This window comes from Falco biarmicus, chromosome 1, assembly GCF_023638135.1.
Source record: "Falco biarmicus isolate bFalBia1 chromosome 1, bFalBia1.pri, whole genome shotgun sequence".
Classification (NCBI taxonomy): Eukaryota; Metazoa; Chordata; class Aves; order Falconiformes; family Falconidae; genus Falco; species Falco biarmicus.
The window spans coordinates 48,743,727-48,763,253 of NC_079288.1; the positions used below are offsets into that span (position 1 = coordinate 48,743,727).

The window sequence follows — 19,527 nt, forward strand, 5'->3', positions numbered from 1 at the left end:
TTCCGTATCTGATTACTAATACCTGCTGTAAAAGTTTGAACTATGGATATCTAAACAAGGACACCAAGTATACCACCATCGCTATGCAGAACTAGCCGCTCACTATAATCCTGAGCTAGCTTGTAACAAGAAACCTAAAAGGCAAATACTTCATTATAGCTGTACAAATACCTTTGTCGTTGGATTGCTTGTAAATCTTTTACCTGAGCAAGATCATGTTTTTGTGATATGCTCATGAAACTAGAACTGATTTTCTGTGCCAGTACACAATGAACCTGTGATAGAAACGTAATACGACTAGGAAATAGTTAAAAAAAAACAAAAATGCTTGCTGTACCTGCTTAGATTCTTTTCTACTTCATGAAAAGTATTTTATAACAGTTGCAATATTTCTAACACCAAAAAGCTTTTATTTGCTGTTTTTCCCCAGATATATCTGCACCTGGGATCAAGCTCTGATTTTATACTATTACATAGGCAAGGCCTTATCAATTAAATCATTCTGTTGGTCTGTATGGACACAAACTAGAAGCTTCTTTCCCATTTCACAAGTGACTTAGCACACACGACACTACGTAAACTCTGTGACTGAGGAACATTTTTCCACTTCTGAGGCTGTAGGCGTCTGAGACCCACAAACACATCCTGGTTCTGGGAAGGACCCGGCATGCGGACTGGGAGGAAAACACTACGCGCCAGCCAGGCCCCATCAATGCACATCAGCCTCCCAATCTGCACACAGATGAAGAATCTAGGACACAAAGACAAAATGCCCGTGTTCTCACAGAACAAAGTAGACAGTAAGCAATATATGCCAAATATAAAATAAAGTGGAAAAAAGCACCCCAAATAACCCAGTATCTAACTTCTGTACATCTTGTCTCCTTTGAATAAAGGGATATTGTTCTGAACTGTTCCCAATTGGGTCTGTTTGCAAATTCTTACGGGACTTCTCAGCACACAGCTGACGTGTCCTTAAAGCAACACAAATGATCATGGGTCTCCCCGAGTCAGTGCTGATGCCACTGCTTCACAAAGGACAGCAACAATGGAAAATGATTGCTTGCCATCACTTCATTTTTTATTTTCGTGATTTTGCCCTAATGACACAAACTTCCAATGTGTACATCCCTTCAGATATTACCTTCATATCTATTTCTGTACCGTGGATCTGCTGAGCTACAGTTTTGATGATTCCAATGACAATATCCTGGAGACCTTCTCTTTCCGAATAGTAATGCAGAATGAGTCCCTTCCCCTTCTCCGCATCAGTGCATCTAAAGGAAGGGGCTCGCATACCTGGGTAAATAGTAGCAAGGTGGTCATGCAAAGCATCCAGGTTCTGGAAGAAGAAATTAAAAACACTGTTATAAGACATTTACTTATTAGTTCTGAAGAAAATTAGCATATATTCTGTCTAATCTGAACATCCCCTTTCTCCTACTGCTCACATTCACTGTGCAATTGCCTTATTATTTGTAGAACTGCCATCATAGCAGGCTTTTCAGGTAGCTTGCAATGTTCTTTCCATCTACTGTGGCAATATGTGGACAATGAACGGAATCAAAATTAGCACTATTAAAAATTACCCCAGATAGTAAGAATTCATGCTTGAATATGTTGTATTTTGAAACACTGATAATTTAAAGACCTTGTGTGTGTTTCTTAATCCTGTAATCTCATTCACTTTCATCCTTTCCAATTCTAGTCCCTATAATCTCTTCAGATGTGAATTTAGGTGTGAAATACAAATAAGCATGCTGAATAAACATGTATCTTTTTCCTTATTCTCAATGAAACAGCCTAGTTCTGACATCATAACAGTCAACCCAAGTTTACAGGGCCTGACAACACTTCAGATTTTAAAGTAAAGTTTTAAATGACTGAAAGATCAACCTTAAATACATATTTTCTTTGAGAATACTTTTAAAAATCCACAGAATACATAGAATTTATGACACAGAATTTATGACACAGAATTTATCACATCTGCTGTAATAATGTTTCAGAAAAGGTTATTTAGGAAAGGGAAGAGGTCGCCTATTTTCCTGGACATCTCATATATTTCACCTTAAATCCTGACCAGACAAATTGCTTTCTGAAGAGGAAAGCTAAATGATAAATTGATAGGCTATCTAATAAGGACATTAAAGAGAACAGTGAGATCAAAATCACACTTAGAACACAACACTAGCCTCTACTTCGATTGTGATGCCATTATCAAGGCTCCAGGTTGCTATTTACTGTATTTTTAATACAGAAAGAGCAACCTAGTTTGCTGGATAGTGTTGCAACCCACGTAATTATATACCTGTGGTGTAAAATTCATACAGCTCCTTTACTTCTTAAGTTCAGACCACTACTGCATATTTTAAACGTTGTTCTCTCACCCCCACAAGTAACTGCTACCACCAGGCTTTGCATATTGTTTTCTGCCAGCCCAAGGTGAAGTGAGGTGAAAATATTTGCAATGTCCTGTCTGGGCCATTCTCTACCTTTCAAGAGCATCTGTCGATCATCAGATTTGTGGAAGCATAATGAACTTGATTTCATGTGAGCTGTGAAGTGCTCAAACAGCTGCCTCTTCTCCTGGGAGGCCTCCAGAGGAAATGAGACTCTTGGAGATGAATTATGCAGGATGCATTCAGCCTGAAACTTCCTCCTTCAGTTTTTCAGTTTGTTTCAAATTCATGTTTCTGTTGCTATACCAACACCTCCAAATTAAAACTTGAAGAAGCAACAATCTAGGAGTCAATTCATTCCAGCTGTTAGCGGGCATTCAACTGCAAAAAAGTATAATGCTTCAAGGCAAATTCTGTAAGATCTTTGCAAGGTTCAAGACAATGAAATTGGGAAAGACTGCTTTGAATGAGCGTGGATGAGAAAAAAGAGCTGACTGGCTCGGAGCGAGTGCCCCACAATCTCCTTGATTGGGTGCAAAACTGCTGTTTCAGTACACATGCCTCAGAAACAGCTGGGATATATCGACCTTTTGGAAAAAACTCTTTAAGGAGATACATGGGAAAAGACAATCTTCCAGTTACAGAGTCATCAACACTCGAAGAATTTCAAAAGGACTTACGAGAAATGGCCAATGTCAAGGACAGAAGTTTTTGTAAGATGCTTGTTTAATTATTAACATTTAAGTGTGACGTTAAGTGTTGCTAACAACTGACAGCAGCTCCATTCTGCAAGACCACTTTGCCACCCTGCTACCCCATTACTGCTGACTTTGTCCAAGCAGCATCACAGGTGAGCCCATGTGACATGCCCTTCACTCTTTACTCTCGAATCATCCAGAGTGGGGGACTTGCCCAGGATGTATTGCAGCTGCTTTCCAGTCCCCAACGTGTCTCTTCTCCCTATGCAGACCGATTATGGGGCGAGCAAAGAGTTTATTGTACTCAGAACCTTGCTCCTACACATAGTCAAGAGTAGAGATGGGCTTCCAGATCAAGGAGCTGAAATTACTCCCCGATCCTGCCATTTATACATTGTCACTCCCACTTCTATTTTTTGTTGTGTTTGATCCATTCTAAACTGATATTGCAGCTTCTGGAAGAATGAATGTGTCTGCTGGGACCAGAGACACTAAGTCTAGAGCTTCAGAGAGCAGTGATCAGCTCCATGGTGAAACACAAAGGGATCACTAGGCAAGAACAAGAAGCAAACTAAATCAGGCAGATTCTGGCCTGTCTAAAAGCAAAAGAGTTTTTTTGCGATTGGCACCTGAAATACAAAGATATACTGCTCAGCCCTGTGTAGTACAGAACATCTGGAGACTTTTCTAAAGAGGCATTAGTCCCCTGAAATTTATTGTACTGCAGTTATAAACAACTAAATAGCCATGTAAATGATTCCCTAAATGACAACTAGCCACTACTCTAGCGTTCGATTTTCATTCAGTAGAAAGGTACTGAACACAACATAAAACCACACTTGGAGTTTCTCAGGGGGTACCTTTTTTCACCCTGCTTCTCTGGCGCAGTGTCTTTCAATACGATTTGCCATTTATCCAGGCCTCTTTTTCACAGAAAGTATAAACATTAGATTAAGTTGCAGGATCTTTTTCCTGTTTCATGAAGCTTGAAATACCTGTGTTTCATCTACGAATAAACTAAACTCTCTCTGAGATGTCACAGGAAACAGAATATAAATGAGATTTATTTTCATATGCTTTAAAAAGCTGCAGCCCTCAATTATTTCGTATATCCTGGACTCAGTACAGATTTGAAGAAGTGCCTCTTATGTATTTTAAGAATCTGAAAAAAGTTTAGTACATTAAACCAAATCTGCACCTATTTTTGTAATAGGTATATAAATCAGTTCCTGACCTAATCCAACTGCTGGAAGATCCAAAAATAATAAATCATGGATAATGTTGATTTTCCATCATAATAAAAAGCTAAAAAGTACAATTCTGGCATGGCTACTCATACATTAGTCCTGTTAAAATCTGCAGAAGTGTATAATAGCCAATGTCATCTGTTAACACCGAAATTCAAACAAAGCAGCTTAAAATACTGTCATTAGAAGAATATAAATGAAAGCTGTTTACACTTTTATAGATGGTTGGTGTGCCCTACTAACGTGTCCAGTCTTTTAATCATCACACATGGTAAGGAATGGAAAGAGAAGTATACTATATGTAAAAGGGCATGAGGGAAAGGAATAGGGAAGCACTGGCCCATCCACGTGTACCCAAAGTGACGAAGCAACGGGCCAGCTACACTTTTTTTTTCCTCCTCCCCTATTTTTGCTCAACCCTAACCACAACTTCAGTACGAGTCATCTTTAAAAATTACCTTTACCTGAAGGCTTGCTTTGAGGACAGCCTGTGAATGAAGCTATGAAATTTAAAGGATGTCACATCCCATAGACAGACAACAGTAAACAGATCACTCATGGTATGCACATGTTGGAGCATATACATACCGCCGGTGTCTGCCCAGCAATTGCAGTCCATGGGATTTGTACAAAAAGTCTGGGCTGACCATATCTGAGATGCTCTGGAATAATCCAGGTTTTGGGGCAGGTAGTGAAACACAGAAGTCAATATTCTAATTATCCAGCAAACGATACACTCTGCTCTTTTCACTTACTACTGCTGGAGAGATTTTAAGGAAACAGATGACAAGAGGCTACTCAATTTCCAGTGAAAAATCAATAAAGATATGACACTCAGCTTTTGGGCAATCTTCCGTGAAATCTTGATCAGTTCAGTGCTTTTAAGCTTATTACAGCACACAGTTCTCTCCAAGAGTGATATATATCACAAATCTTAAATCCAAGGTGGTTTTTGAAGTGACAAATTTTCAAGTGACAAAAAAGGAAAGCCCATTTTTTCTACACTTCGAAACCACACTTTAAAGAAGTCACTATGTTTCTTCCATGCTATTGAAAAATTGTTTTCATATTGTTTTGTTTCACAGTGCAGTATCACACAGTTCTGCAGTCAGGAAAGCAAAGAAGTTGACTTAAACGCTGCTGTTCTATCCCACCCTCAGCTCATGAATGAAGGATAATGTCTTAGGGACAAGCTGTGTATGAGTCCCAGCTCTGTACATAACATACAATTAGAATTAACCAGTATATATAAGTCAAAGATAACTTATGAGAAGAAATACCCTACAAATCTGAAGACCACATTTTCTGTTAGTATAAACAAGGTAAATCTTTTTACTCTAACACATGCAGACAATTTGAACTGATGGGTTTTTTCATGTCTCTTGTACTCCATACTTTTGTTACGCTGTTGAACTCCTGTTCAAAACTTCTCTTTGGAATTTCAAAGGACATTTCAGATTTATGAATACCTCTGCAACCCCAGGTTACCTGCCTTCTCAATCCTTATTTATGAAATTGAAGAGTCAAGGATGTTTGACAAGGGGAAATTATTACTCTACTGAATAATATATGAACTGAGAGGGAAAGAGAGCAACAATGCCAGAACTGCTGAGCAGTGGAAAGCTCGATAGAATACAAATACCAAGGAAGAAAGTTTCCAGACAACTCTCCACAAATAACTGGGAGATTATACAGTACAACCTATATCTCCAAATCTCAATCTAATCTGTTGACTAGACCGTAAATTCTGTCTGGTATCTGAAATAATTCAGCACAAAATTCTTACCTGCAAAAATTCTCTGACATTTGAGCCCAAGACACGTAGAATTGTATCATAACCCGATTCTTGACAAAACACAAAAAACATCTTTCCAAACATTTGAAGAATTTCCCCGGCATTCAGATCTAGTTAAAACAGGAAAATATGATTCAGTCCAAACTGCATTTGACGCACTTTGCTTACTATTTTAGTCTCGTATTCATAAACGAGAAAGACAGTTACCTAAACCCTACCCAGATCCAGTAGGTCAAGAATATGAGAAAAGCAAGATTCAGGGTCCACACAGCAAATTGTAAGTATTCAATACATGAATTTCATTAGGATTTACCAATTACCATTATGACCTTGCTGCATTGTGCATTTTACGCATGTATAGCATTTCAGATTTTCATACAGGTAAGAAATTACTCACTACCTGAAAAGAAAGGAACTTGGTCGTTAGTAGTGCTGACCTCAGGGAAGTCACTTCTGGTTTACAATAGCATGAAGCTACATCTGCTGCTTCAAATCAACATTACTATAGTCATCATAGTCTTATGGGTTCTTGGCTAATTACTGATTCAGAACAAATTCATACCACACTTGGGTCTGCAGATAAAATCACGCTGATAGGTATAATTCTACCTTTTAAATTCCAGACCAGAGCTGCACTGATTGACAATGAATGCAACCCAGATCAATGGCTGATGTGAATGAGATGTGCCCATGCCACAAACATTTCTGTAGCTCGGCATGCTTGGTCAGCAAAGAGGTCAAGGACTCATCCATGGGCTGCTCTTGCAGCAGTGGTTGAAACCTGGGTGTACCGGCAAGGCAGTATATATTGTTATTTCATGCCTGCTTGTAACACTGACCATGCTCTATGCACCCATGACATGGAATACTTTGGAAGTAATAAAAATCACTTCAAGGAATAAAAGGAATAAAAATATCATAGATAAAGAACAAAAAAATCTTTCTTCTGAGATTTTTTAAAAATTCTCTCTTTGATCAATACCTTGTTTTCACTTCCTCTGTGCTATATCCTCTTTCTCTCTCTACACAGATTTTTTGGGGGGGGGGGATTATCCTTTTTGTGATCAATGGACCTGTATTACTTACTAAGGACCTTGCTTGCAGCTGCAACCAGATCATAGGTTTTGGAGTCATCATAAATTATTCTGACCAGAAACTGTCCTTCTTCATCCAGCTGTGCCTCCTTCCTAAAAAGGAAATAGAATAAAATCTTCTTGGTTGAGGGAGAAGCACGATATTGATAAATTCATATACCTTGCTTGGTACTAGTCTTTTAAATATTTAAATACAATAAGTTTGTAGGTTCTATCTTTAAGAAGTTATTTAAGAAAATTAGAAATAAATCTGTTCCATATCTTAGAGTCATACTAAGGTACAATGCAAATATTTCAGACCATGTGTGTTCTGAAAATAATAATTAGCTGTGAGAAAATAAACATATTTTTTCAGTACACAAAGAAACCTCCCGAAGAAGTTGCTGTACTAATAAAGAAAGAAGTTGCATTTTAAAACAGGGGAATATCCAAGGCCAAGATGGGCTCTTTAAACACTTTTTAAGCAAGTATTTTCATTCCTTCCAATTTTGATTACACTTAATCCACAAAAGGCATGGCATGCTTTTAACAACCATTGCACATATCTTCAAAGAGGAATCTAAAATCCAGATATAGGTACCTAATCAAATCCTTTTTTCAGAATTCTGCACATGTTCAGTAGATAGGAAAATAAAAGGATGCTAGGATTTAAGGCCTTGTTTTTGCATTGCACACCAGTTCTTCATGACTGAAGTGTCACCATTTAGCTAAAGCACAATAAAAATACACATTTCTTCACTACGGGAAACAATTCTCACATGTCACATACATACTTACTACTGGTGGTAAGTAAAAAATCAAGACAAAATTACTCCTTTGCTTTTCAGGACCATTTATTATCTCTTCAGCTTGAACTGCTGAAGTCGTCAGCATCTTGTGGAAAAGGCAGCACAACTCTGTAAGCTATTTTTTTTTTTCCTGATGAAAACAAGTTGATAGTCCTAGGCAATGAACTGTTGTGCCTTCCAAGCCTTGCATTTGACACAAGTGAGTTACTAGGGAGAGCCCACAAGTGCCTTCCTCCCTGTTTTACCCCATGTGCTTAACACAGGAGCCAGGCCACTGGTGCTGCAGTGCTGGCTGAGTCCCAGCTCCTGGGAGAAGGACAAGGAGCACCTTCACGGCCAGACAGACCCCAGGACCCCAAAGGGCCACTGCCCCGTGTTGCTGGTGCTGCCGCGCACAGAGCATCCCAACGGACACAACCCAGACTCTGCCCTGTTGCAAGTGCAAGTCACATTCTGTATTTGCTCCTCATCCCCTGGCACGTTCTCCTTCAGCAGAGAGAGGGGGACGTGCAGGGGGGCACACTATGGTCCCTGATGAAGCCATGCTCTGTTTGTTGAAGTCCTCATCTGGCAAAAGAGCAGTCTCCTTTCTCAGAACATTTTTTATATTCACCTTCTGCAGTCTAGCCTACAATGACTCTTTACAGAGACAATGTGCTTTGCAGAAATAGTGACAAAAGGGGAGGCATTTGTAGGTACTCATACTCTAACTTACGTGCTTAGAATGTATATTGGCTCAGCAAAGCTAATATGATCATGGCATCAATAACACCTGTGCAAGTGAAGGGTCACAGCTACCTCATTAAAAAGAAAAGACACTGTTTCATCTAAACACAGCTCCATGCTGCAGAACATCTCAGAAAGACAAAAGAAAGGCAAAGAGGTAGGAAAGCCTAAACGAGAATGACTGAATCACACCCTCTTATGTCACAAGAAAAAAAAATTAGTACAGGGAGTTGTTCTTCTGAAAAAGCCTTAGAATTAGTAAAAATATCAAGACAGACAATGAGGCAGTTCTGTATAAAAAACTAAGCACGTCATGCAAATCAAGACATTCATCAACTCAGGACTGAAATAATTATTTTTCTAATGTACAAATGGAAAAGAACCATGATTAAAAACTTATTTACTAGCACCATGACAATGAAGGGCTTTTACCAGAGTAGGATAGAAATGCTCCTTGAAATAAGGTTCAAACACAGTTTAAGAGCCAATATTTCTAACTGCTCTAAATTTCTAATGGTCATCAGAGAAACTATAAACCTATAAGAAGTAGATTATAAAACTACTATGTAAAATCCTACATCCCCTTTTATATCAAAATCTTTGCTCCATCATCATAACATGATCAACCATCAATCAAAACAGAAGTCTTTGACCAAAAATCAAATTCTAATTTTCTAGAGCAGGCAGAATTTATTTTAAAAATTAAATAATAAAAAATAAGAAATAAAGCCTGCACAACAATTCAAGCATTTACAAGTGTAGTAGAATTATCCAGCCATACAAACAAACATCTTCCGAGTTATTCAAAGGGGAGAGAGGTCTGAGAATTGAGTACTCTTGTTCATCTTAAAACTGGTAGATGGCAAATGGTACTGCTGCTAAGGCCTGATTGCAATCTCATATGGTAGTATTCTATTGACCTAAAATAAATTGTCATTTAACTCTCTAATTAATAAACATCAGTCTTTGATAGTCTGTTCATTTATGAAATGGAAGTCTGGAAACCGTATTTCTTTTCCCCTCTTAATCTTACTTTAATCTTGCTCATTCTTACTGCTGACCAAAAATTATACTACATTGGTTTTATTTTTAAAAAATATATGTACTTTTTTTATTAATTAATGAAGTCTTGTAACTGCTACTTGAAATATACATTTTTATACTCCATCTAAGAATGAGCATAATGAGCTAAAAACAAGCTAAGCAATTTTCCTAAAGTAATATGACAAGGCTACAGAGGAGGTAAGACTAAACATCTTACATAATGTTTTTCATTCATAATGATGTTCCCTTTATGTAGAATTAATTAACTTAATGGAGGTATTTATTTTCATATTCCAAAATATTTTCATACTCCAAAATAGTACTTCTGAAGCTTTTGGAGAATGGCTGGGGAAGAGGACCAGATCAGCCTGCAGGATATCAAGTCTCATTGAATCCTGAAAACACAAATTCCTTCTTTCCTTCTTTTCCTAACTAGGAGGAGAGCTGGAGTTATTAGTGGGAAACATCGTCTTGAAGCATATGAGATCACTGAGAAACAAGAAGGTAGAGTCCACATTTCTTAAGAACTGAAATTAATATGAGAAAAGAAAACCATCTCGGTTATTTGATTCTCATAATATGATACATAACTGGAAGTCAGATACAGTTTGGAAGGAAGCTTTGCAAAGCGTGAACAAACTTTCCCACATCTCTGATACACACTGTGCTTTTAGTCTCTGTTCTCAGCCAAACCACAAGGATAACACAAACATCTGGAAAAGCAACAAACATCCTCAAAACTACTGCATACTTGCACAATCCAGTAGATACAATATGTGTGTGTGAGAGTTTTCTCTTAAAAATTGACCCAGTTTGATGATGCTGGTATCTCTTTCAAAACTTCTTACATTTCTTTCCAACTACATTGACTGGAACTTTTCCTGTTTCCTTCTATGTGCCAAGCCATGCTTCCTTTTTTTTTTTTTTTTTTTTAATTTGTCTTTAGTTTACTTTCTCAAAGTTTTTCTTCAATGCCTGCAGTTTCTCTAAGCCACCTCTTTTTAAAATCATCACTGGTTATTTCAATGCCTATTCCATTTAGATTATTGTAGCTATTTTGTTCTTCTCCAGTTTTCTCTAGATCCTTTGGGTCACTTAGTAACCATGTCCTCTGTAGCCTTGATGATGTATTTCCCATTAAAATAACTTCATTGATAAAGTTAGACAACAAATAGTTCTATTACCAGTCACATTGCATTCCCTGAATAAAATTTTTTGGGGTGAAACTCACTGCTCTAAGGCTTCTCTTCCTCAGTATTAGCAGTCTTGCTGGGGATTCCAGCAGTACGGGAAAAGGAACCAGTGCTTGTATTGCAGGCTAATACACCACCACCACAAAGTAGTCCTAGCTTTTAGTTATTTTTATTTTAGTAGAGACAGAGAAAAATATATTTTAAAAAAAATGTAATCCAACAAAAGCTAATCTTATTTGGGGAATTTTTTTCTAGAAAATTTGTCAATTCAAATATTTACTCGTGCAGAGGATTACACTCCTCACTCAAAAATATGTGGACAAAAATTTCTTTGCTTGTCCTACAAATATGGCAAATCCCATGACAATGTCTGATCTAAACCTGCATCAAAAGGTAAAAGGCACTTTTAAAGCTTGCACTTGAAATTCCAGAACACTCTTCTTCCTTTCCAGGAAAACTCCATCCCCATACCTCTAGGCTCTGTTGTGTTGGTCCATCCCAACCGTTCAGCTAGATGCTGAGCTGAAATATAATTCAGTTAGATACTCGGTTTTCTGGGTTTTTTTTTTTTTTTCTGGGTGGATCTCCCTCTCTGCTTCATCCCCTGGTCACAGAAGTTGCTGGGTGTACAGAATGTGTAGCCAGAGAGAGTGGCAGAGGACAGGACAGACGGTTCAGTGCAGGCAGCTGAAGCCTGTCCCCTGCCTCCAGGGAGCTGGGATGCACCTTCTGAGGCCTTTCTGCCTCCCCCAGTAATCTGGCAGCAGTGAGAACCATCCAAAAGTCCTTCTCTCTGAAATACTTCAATAGACTTAAGACTGAACGTGATGGCGAAATGCTGCTGTGAGCTTATCCAAAATGGCCAATGCAATGTGAAAACAACTGGGTTTACAGAGGCACCTGTCCTTCCGCAAGTCTACAAAACGGCAAGTCCTCTAACAATCTTGTTTCAGAGAGCATAGCATCACTGCTGTCAGCACCAGAACGGCTGACCATGTCATGACCACCAGCAGTCTAGGAAACAGGACAAAGTCATTGAAACGTTCATTCAGGTGAATGGGCAGTCTCTAAATTGTTTCCTCATGGCTGCAGTTTCCTCATCTCATTAGCTGACACCTACCTGATCCACCAAAGCTGCCGGCATTTACACGAAGGAACAGGTTCTACAGCTAGGCTGATATGAAGAAATACATGAGAGTGCTATGAAAATATTTACAACTAATACTAAAAGTGAGGCTGCTTTGTCAGCTTTGTGGAGCTGCTCTTGGCTGGCTGTCCATCAACAGCAATTCCTCCGGTGTGACATAGCTGTTCTTAACTCCATAATCTACAAGTACCACGTATGAAAGCAAACCTGCCGGTGTGGGACAATAAGGTATGGCTACAAACCTGAGTATGTGAAATTTAAAAGACCAGAAAACCACACCTGTTCTCACCTTCCCTCTCCTGGTTGAGAGACTGTTCACGAGCTGGGATTAGAACTGCAATATAACATGGCATCCTTAGATGCAAGGAATTTACATCTGGCTAACCATATTTCATGGAAAACTTCATAATCCATAGCTTTATGAAAAACTGTGGCATTTCCCTTGAAATGTTTTGCTGCAGTCTTTATTCCCAGTTTTTTACCAAATAAAATTATGGCAGTAAATCAGCATAGCTCTAATGTTTTCTCCAGACCACAGTGTTTGATCACAAAGGTATTAACAGCAATAACATGTTGGTGACTTTCTTAAGGGCTTGACTGGAAATGACCCAAAAGCAACAAGCTCTGGCAAACTTCCAAGCCCTAGTTAGCTCTGTAGTGAAGGAACAGCACTACAGTAGCAAACTTTTAACTTTTGTACAGCCTTTCTTTCAAAACAACTACTTAGTCAAACGTAACAGAATTTACAATTTATGTCTCATTCACATTTCTAGAGAGAAAAGAAGGGTTTACTTTGCTCCCCAGTAAGCTTACATTTAAAACTTTTTAAAAACCAGGATTTTAATGCTCTTGCCCAAACCGACTCCTAAACCGACTCCTGTTGTCAGCATACAGGATGTGGTATTTTGTGGTTCAAAACTTACATCCTATGTTATGCCTGTCCTAACTGCTATGGTCTGGCAGCCCTTTCTATTTACTCTAATTCTGAATGATTACAGAGCTATTCAAATTGTGGGAAACAAAGACTCTAGCCCAGACTTTTCTAAAATACCTTTGTTTTCCTCCGGAATGTTTGTATTATCCAGGTTAATGTGAGGAAGTTTACATGGGAAAAAAAAGAACCTCAACCATTGCACAATGGAAAATAGCACAGCTATATAGAGGCCATTTTTCACATACAGGTTTGACCTTGAAATCAATGGAAAAATTCCTATTGAGTAGATCAAAGCAGGATCAAGTATTTAAGTGGACTTTCCTCCATCAGTCATGCTAGCAGCCCCCAGACTGCTGTTGGTCTACCAGCACAGCACAGTGTTACAGGTGATACTACACGTGTACAATGGGCCCTTTCAAAGTCTTTCCCATTGTGAAACTAGTTTAGTATGCGAAAACACACTACTAACGCTCAAAGGTGATGTTAATAATTCACAGAGATGGCTGAAATATCAAGTGTGAACAAACATTCTGACAAAAAAACATTCTTAAAATCAAAATGCATCTTGCACTGCAGATTTTTAAGCCACAGACCGCATACATTTGTATTTCATATAGACGAAAAAAGTTTCTCTATTTTGATGTAGTAAGGACCTCCTCTACCATCTTTAGAGATTTTACAGACACAGTTGAACAAGATGTCACATCAGGTTGGTTTTACTTATATAGCCCGATCTGCATAACATGGATTTTGCAGTCAGATTGTAGCATTTAAAGGGAATTTGAATAAATCAGAATCAAGAAGGTTGGCTGCTGCTGTCTGAACTTGTTTATTCCTGTGAAGCAGTGCTTGCTATCCTGTCTCTGTAGTAAATCATAAAGCTGTAATAAAATAAAAAAAGAAATTCTTACAGAAAAAGAACCCTTCCCATTTCAGAACTTAGCACATGGTAAATATTGCAAAACGTAATGGATATAAACAGGAAAAAAAGATGGTACAAGACTGCATGGAACAATTACTTTGTACCCTGAAGATGCACAGGCTTCTCTGTGATATAACATTATTATTTAGAACCTGTTGGTGTCACTTTAACAGACCATCTAGTGTCCCCAAAGTACAATTGGATCTCTTCCTATCAAAATTCCAGTATGAAGTGCATGCCCTGGGTGTGTCACCTTGAACACACCACAACAACAGCTAGTTCCAAGACCACCTCTAGGACTTCTTCCATGACAGGTATTGTTTCTGTTGGGACTTTTGCCACCATTGTACTTAACTGTTCTTGGTGTACCATGGATGGAAAAAGTGCTCGTTAAACTGAAGAGACCAGTCAAAACAATCTAATAACAAAATAACACTGCTGCACTTAGGAACCCAGCATGGTTCTGATCTCACTGATAGGAGCATGTCAAGTTTAATTCAGTTCCAAGAGTAACACTATTAAACAGAATTACATTTGTCAGAACTAAAGATGGTATCAGTGAAACCAAAATCATTGTCTTTGCATCTCTTTAAAATGGCAAACTCACTGCTCCTTATATAAATTCACAGGTGGTTTGTGTTTTCAAAATACTTCTCATCTTTTTTTCATGTATTTCACAAAGATGCTTTGCTAAAAATTATTAAAAATATTGAACTGCTCTTCTCACTCCTCCCAAAAGGAAAAAAAAAAACAAAAAAACAAAAACAAAAACCAACCTAAGACTTCTAGATGTTGTGGATGGGCCAGAGATATTTCAAAACACCCAGCTGGGAAAAACATAAATTATATTAAGTTACAAGATTAAATAAAAATGGGAATCTGTCCAGGAAAATGATGTTCTGGGTAAAGTAAATAGGCGTATTTATAGACTTCAGAGTTCTGAGCTATTTCCCAGTTTCACAGGCTGGATATGAGAGTGTTTAATGTAAGTTTTCATAACAAGATAATCCTAGAAGATACAGTTAACAAACGTACAAGTTCTTTGCTACTACTCAAAATACTAAAAATATTATTAAAAATATAAAGCTAGTATTATATGTAATACTTCTTCTACGTAAGTGGACTAAAAGGAACAGTATTTACAAAATATTCTTTAAAGTGTTTCATTTATAAGAGTGAGTGATATGTTTACAACACCTGGTATCCTGGCAAGTCTAAAAGCACTTCCCGGTTCTGGGAAAACTGCAAAGTACCTGAGAGATACTGCAATAACACTGACAACGTGTCTCACAACATGCCACTACTTCCTTTTAGCCAAGTCTTTCCCAAACAAATTAAAGAATTTGACATCCACACAGTTTAAACTCCTGACCTCCAAGCAGGTCCCTCCACTGTGAGGAATTGAAGGAACAGAAGTGCAGTGTCCTGACCCTACAAGTCTTGTGAAATTAACCTCCAGGCCCATGAAGAATCATCTATTCAGCACCAGTTTTAATAAAACTTTAAAAATACTGCTTCGAATTTTGGAATAATATGAAATAAGGACTTAGAAACATAAACAACAACAAATGTTCCTGCTTAACTCCAGTTGCTAGATAAACACTCATTATTTAGATGTTATACTGTACTAATGGTTCTCCAAAGTCTCTTTCTGACATCTATTTATAAGTAATCTGCATTTTTTTCAGAACTGTTATGAGATAGATTGAACAGAACACTCCATCTTCAGCACTAGGTAAACCCACACAGTACTAAGGAGAGAGTGAAAAATCAATTTTCATGTTTTTTCACAGACCACTGCAATTAACAGGGTACTACACAACCCAAAAAAAGTATGAACTTCCAATCTAAAACTCTAGTGAATCATCTGGTTTTTCGTCAGTGTTCATGGTGAGAAAACAATTAAGATAATTAACACAGTATGTCTGCAACATTTTTGAGCACAAAAGAATCGGTAACTTTAGATGAACTGTAAAGCAAGCATTCTTTATAATAAATTAGTTGTGGGCTGGGAAAGGGCAATACCGAGCAAGCTCACAGCAGTTCAGTGAAGTGGGAGAGACAATTCACATGGGACTGATTTCCACCACTGCCATCCACAGCTATACGTGCCTGTGTGGTAAAATCCATAAGCCACTTGTTAGCCACCTGGACTTTTCTGCAGTTCCTGAGAAAAGAAGTACGTCAGAAAGGAACAGGAGAGCCAGGAAACTGATGGGAGAAACCCCAAATATGTTAACAGGATCAAAGACCCCTGAAGTCCTAGCATGTCCAAGCCTACACTTAGATGTGTAAAAGGAGTCTGGCACCAAGGTTCCCTTGCAACTCAGACCTTGTTGAAACATACCACAAATAACTGGAAAGCTTTTCTCTCACTTCAGCTACACTTGATAACTAACCGAAATCCCAGATCTCACATTTTGTACAGATCTTTGATTCTTATCTCCTGTTCAGTCTGCATTTTTATTGCCCAGGCCACATTGTGGTTACGTAGATATAACATGCGTACACACAGGCGCACACACACATGTACACATAAATATTTATATGCATATGTATCTACATATACAAATATAATTTCTCCAAAAACATTACATTCTAAGCTGATGATTATCCATCTTCTCTCCCAGCAGAAGTGACACTTTTAATACTGTAGACAGATTGGCATAGACTATGATACTGGTTTACATGCTTTGTAAAGGGTTGTCCTATATATAGAAGCTAAGGTCAACTGAAAACTTAGAAAACATGCCATTTTCCAGAATGATTATGAAGAAATAAAATTAGTGTCTCATAAAGAGCCACAAGCATTTGACGAGGGATTTTTGTTGCTTTGTGAAAGCATGAAAGATGGACTTCGGTACCGCTTGTAACAACATCAGTGAAGTCTGCTCCAAGCCATGTTCCCCTGCCTCCCCCCAAGGCTGAATGACACAACCTGGCAGTCACCCCCATGAGCCCACAGAACTTGTTCCTTTTCCTCCAGGCTACCGATTATTTCAGTACTGAGGCCAGATCCTACTCACTTAATGCACAATTATTGCATATTTTATTTTATCCCGTTCATTGATATATAACCTCAGGCTTGATTTACAACACAGGTTTCCAATCCAGCTCTGAAGACAGAATTATTCCTTTCTAGCAAGACTTCCTGTGGAATTGATCCCTATATTATTTGCATGCACAACCATTAATTAGCTCTCTAACAAGGTCATGAGGCCAGTTATACCATTTCCATTCAAAGTGGCAAGACTACCACAGATCAAACAGGTTTCATTGATTTTGGGTGCTTGCTTTGAGACAGGTGGACCTGTTTTTTCAAGGTACTCAGCACTTCTTGTGCTCGAAACCCACCTTCCATGGACTTTACATGCCACCAACATCAGACCTACACATTATCTGAATTCCAACACCTCTTAAGAGTTTACTGTTGCAAGTGTAACAATAGTCTTTTATTACAGCTTTTGTGCATATTTTTCTAAGTTTCTGAAAAGGCAAACTATACTACAGTATGAATTGTTATTATTTCTAAACATTGTCCTAAGCAACAGTAATAGGCCAAAACCTTGATTTTATAGGATCTGTCATCAAAAGTAAATTGTGTTTTGCCATATTAGTAAGAAGAAAAATAGATTTTTGACAAGATGACATTCTGTACTTGTTATTCAGACACAGTAAGTCAAGCTAGTACCTTTATTCTGCTACAAAATGGTTTTTATTACTTGCTTTGTTTAAGAAGCATAACAATGAGCAGGTTTTACTATCAAGAAAGTCCCAGGAAACAATGCACATTTTTTAAAAATGGAGTTATTTCCCCTGTAAAAAAAACTGTAATATATATTCTTAAAGGCAGAGTTGAGTACATTTGCTATTATTTGATTTTATATTATTTACTACTTTGGAATATAACTGCAAATAAAATTAATCAGAACATCATATCCTGTCAGTGAGTTCCTAAGTATCTAAATTCTAGTGAAAATCAGTGGAGGACATCATTAAATGCATAAATGAATAAAAGCATCTACCTCTCCTGACTTAACTAGACAACCCGCAACAACACGAGTGCCTTTGAAAAGTTACCCAACAAACAGGTATTCTTAGATCATCTACATTTTACTGCAAAAGCCTCACTGAGTATCTAAAGTCTGACCTACGTTAACTTCTACCGATATGATGCAGTAGTTTGTGTCTGTTTAGTTTTGTTAAAGCAAACGATAGCCCTGCAGTTCATTTCACTCCCGCAAATTGTAGAGTGTTCTCTACCACTTAAGTCAAACCCAATTTGAAACTGAGGAGAGAAGCCTTCCCCTTATATTGCACCAGAATAATTTCTCAACCCTCAGGGTTTCACCATTTTAACCCTAACAGTACAGTTACAGAAAACAAATTCTGATCACTCAACTAGCCTGAGGCCTTGGTAGGTGAGAATGTGTAAAGTCTGGGGGAGAACAACAATAATTTCCTTCCACATAGGACTAGCAATTGACTTTCACTCCTCCTTTGTGTGCACTTCGAGAGCATTGGGGCCATGTAACGTTTGTGCTACCCTGCAGGCTCCCTGGATTCTTGACATTTAAGAGCCTGTGTGGACAGTACGTGCCAGCTTTAACCCACAAAAGCAGGACAAATAAAGGGCAAAGGCAGGGTGATGCCTTAATTCTACACTAAGCATTGAGCACCAGGAAAACAAAGACAATTACTTGCTTTCTGCATCCACGCTAATGTACAGCCAGCAAAGGATACATGGGTCTTGAGGCACAAAATGCCTGTTTTGCTACTGTGCAAGTTTCGACACAGATATTATTTTCTAGAATCAATTAAAAAGTAGTTTGACCTCCAGATAGTTACTTTTTGCAAACACAGAATTCCTGTTCTAGTTTGCCCATGCTCATCAGGCTACACATGTTCTTGTGGGAACATCTACCATAGAAACAGAAGGAAGATGAAGACTGCAGTTGACTGACTGCCATTTCATTTCCCAAAATTTTATCTTTCACATACCTCTGTGGGAAAAATACTAATTTATTCTACAGTCTTGCAATGAAGCATTTTAATGCATTTCTTAATGAAATATTTGAGATCTCATTCCTTTTCTTGGCAATTTATTTGAAAGTGCCACAGTTTGAACATCTATCCTGGCCTAAATTCAGATTTAGGAGCCCATGGGAAAACCCTGTATTCATTTAATCAAACACAGAGGGATACTGTTGGGAAAGAGAGGATAAATGACTATTTACATACTTCCTGCTGACAACATTGCTCTAGCTCCCAAATATTATCCTGGAGATGTTTCAAGAAGACATCCTTGTTAACATTCGTTACAGAATTAAACTTTTCAAGCTGCTGAATGGAGTGCTCAGATTTTCACATATATTGGCTGTTCAGCTCAGCCAAGTGTGACACCTGTTGCAGAAGAGCTCAGATTTTATCATGATAGAAGTCCCTTTTGAAAATACGTAAGCACACACCTATTTAAATATGCTCACCACAAAAACACACCAGAGAAGACAGAACTTCATAAGTCTTGGATTTTTCTT

General features: G+C 38.1%; 1 protein-coding gene across 2 annotated transcripts in view; it reads right to left on the bottom strand.

The window, feature by feature from the left end:
- The window catches only part of GUCY1B1 (guanylate cyclase 1 soluble subunit beta 1), a 43,506-nt gene that overhangs the window by 19,946 nt on the left and 4,033 nt on the right, over positions 1 to 19,527 (bottom strand). For both annotated transcript variants that reach the window (XM_056347926.1, XM_056347927.1), the window contains 3 exons: positions 7,229 to 7,329; positions 6,134 to 6,252; positions 1,145 to 1,342 (listed from right to left, as the gene is read on the bottom strand). In XM_056347926.1, the coding sequence (XP_056203901.1) occupies positions 1,145 to 1,342; positions 6,134 to 6,226 (291 nt within the window). In that variant the 5' untranslated portion in view covers positions 6,227 to 6,252; positions 7,229 to 7,329. The remainder of the gene's footprint in view (positions 1 to 1,144; positions 1,343 to 6,133; positions 6,253 to 7,228; positions 7,330 to 19,527) is intronic.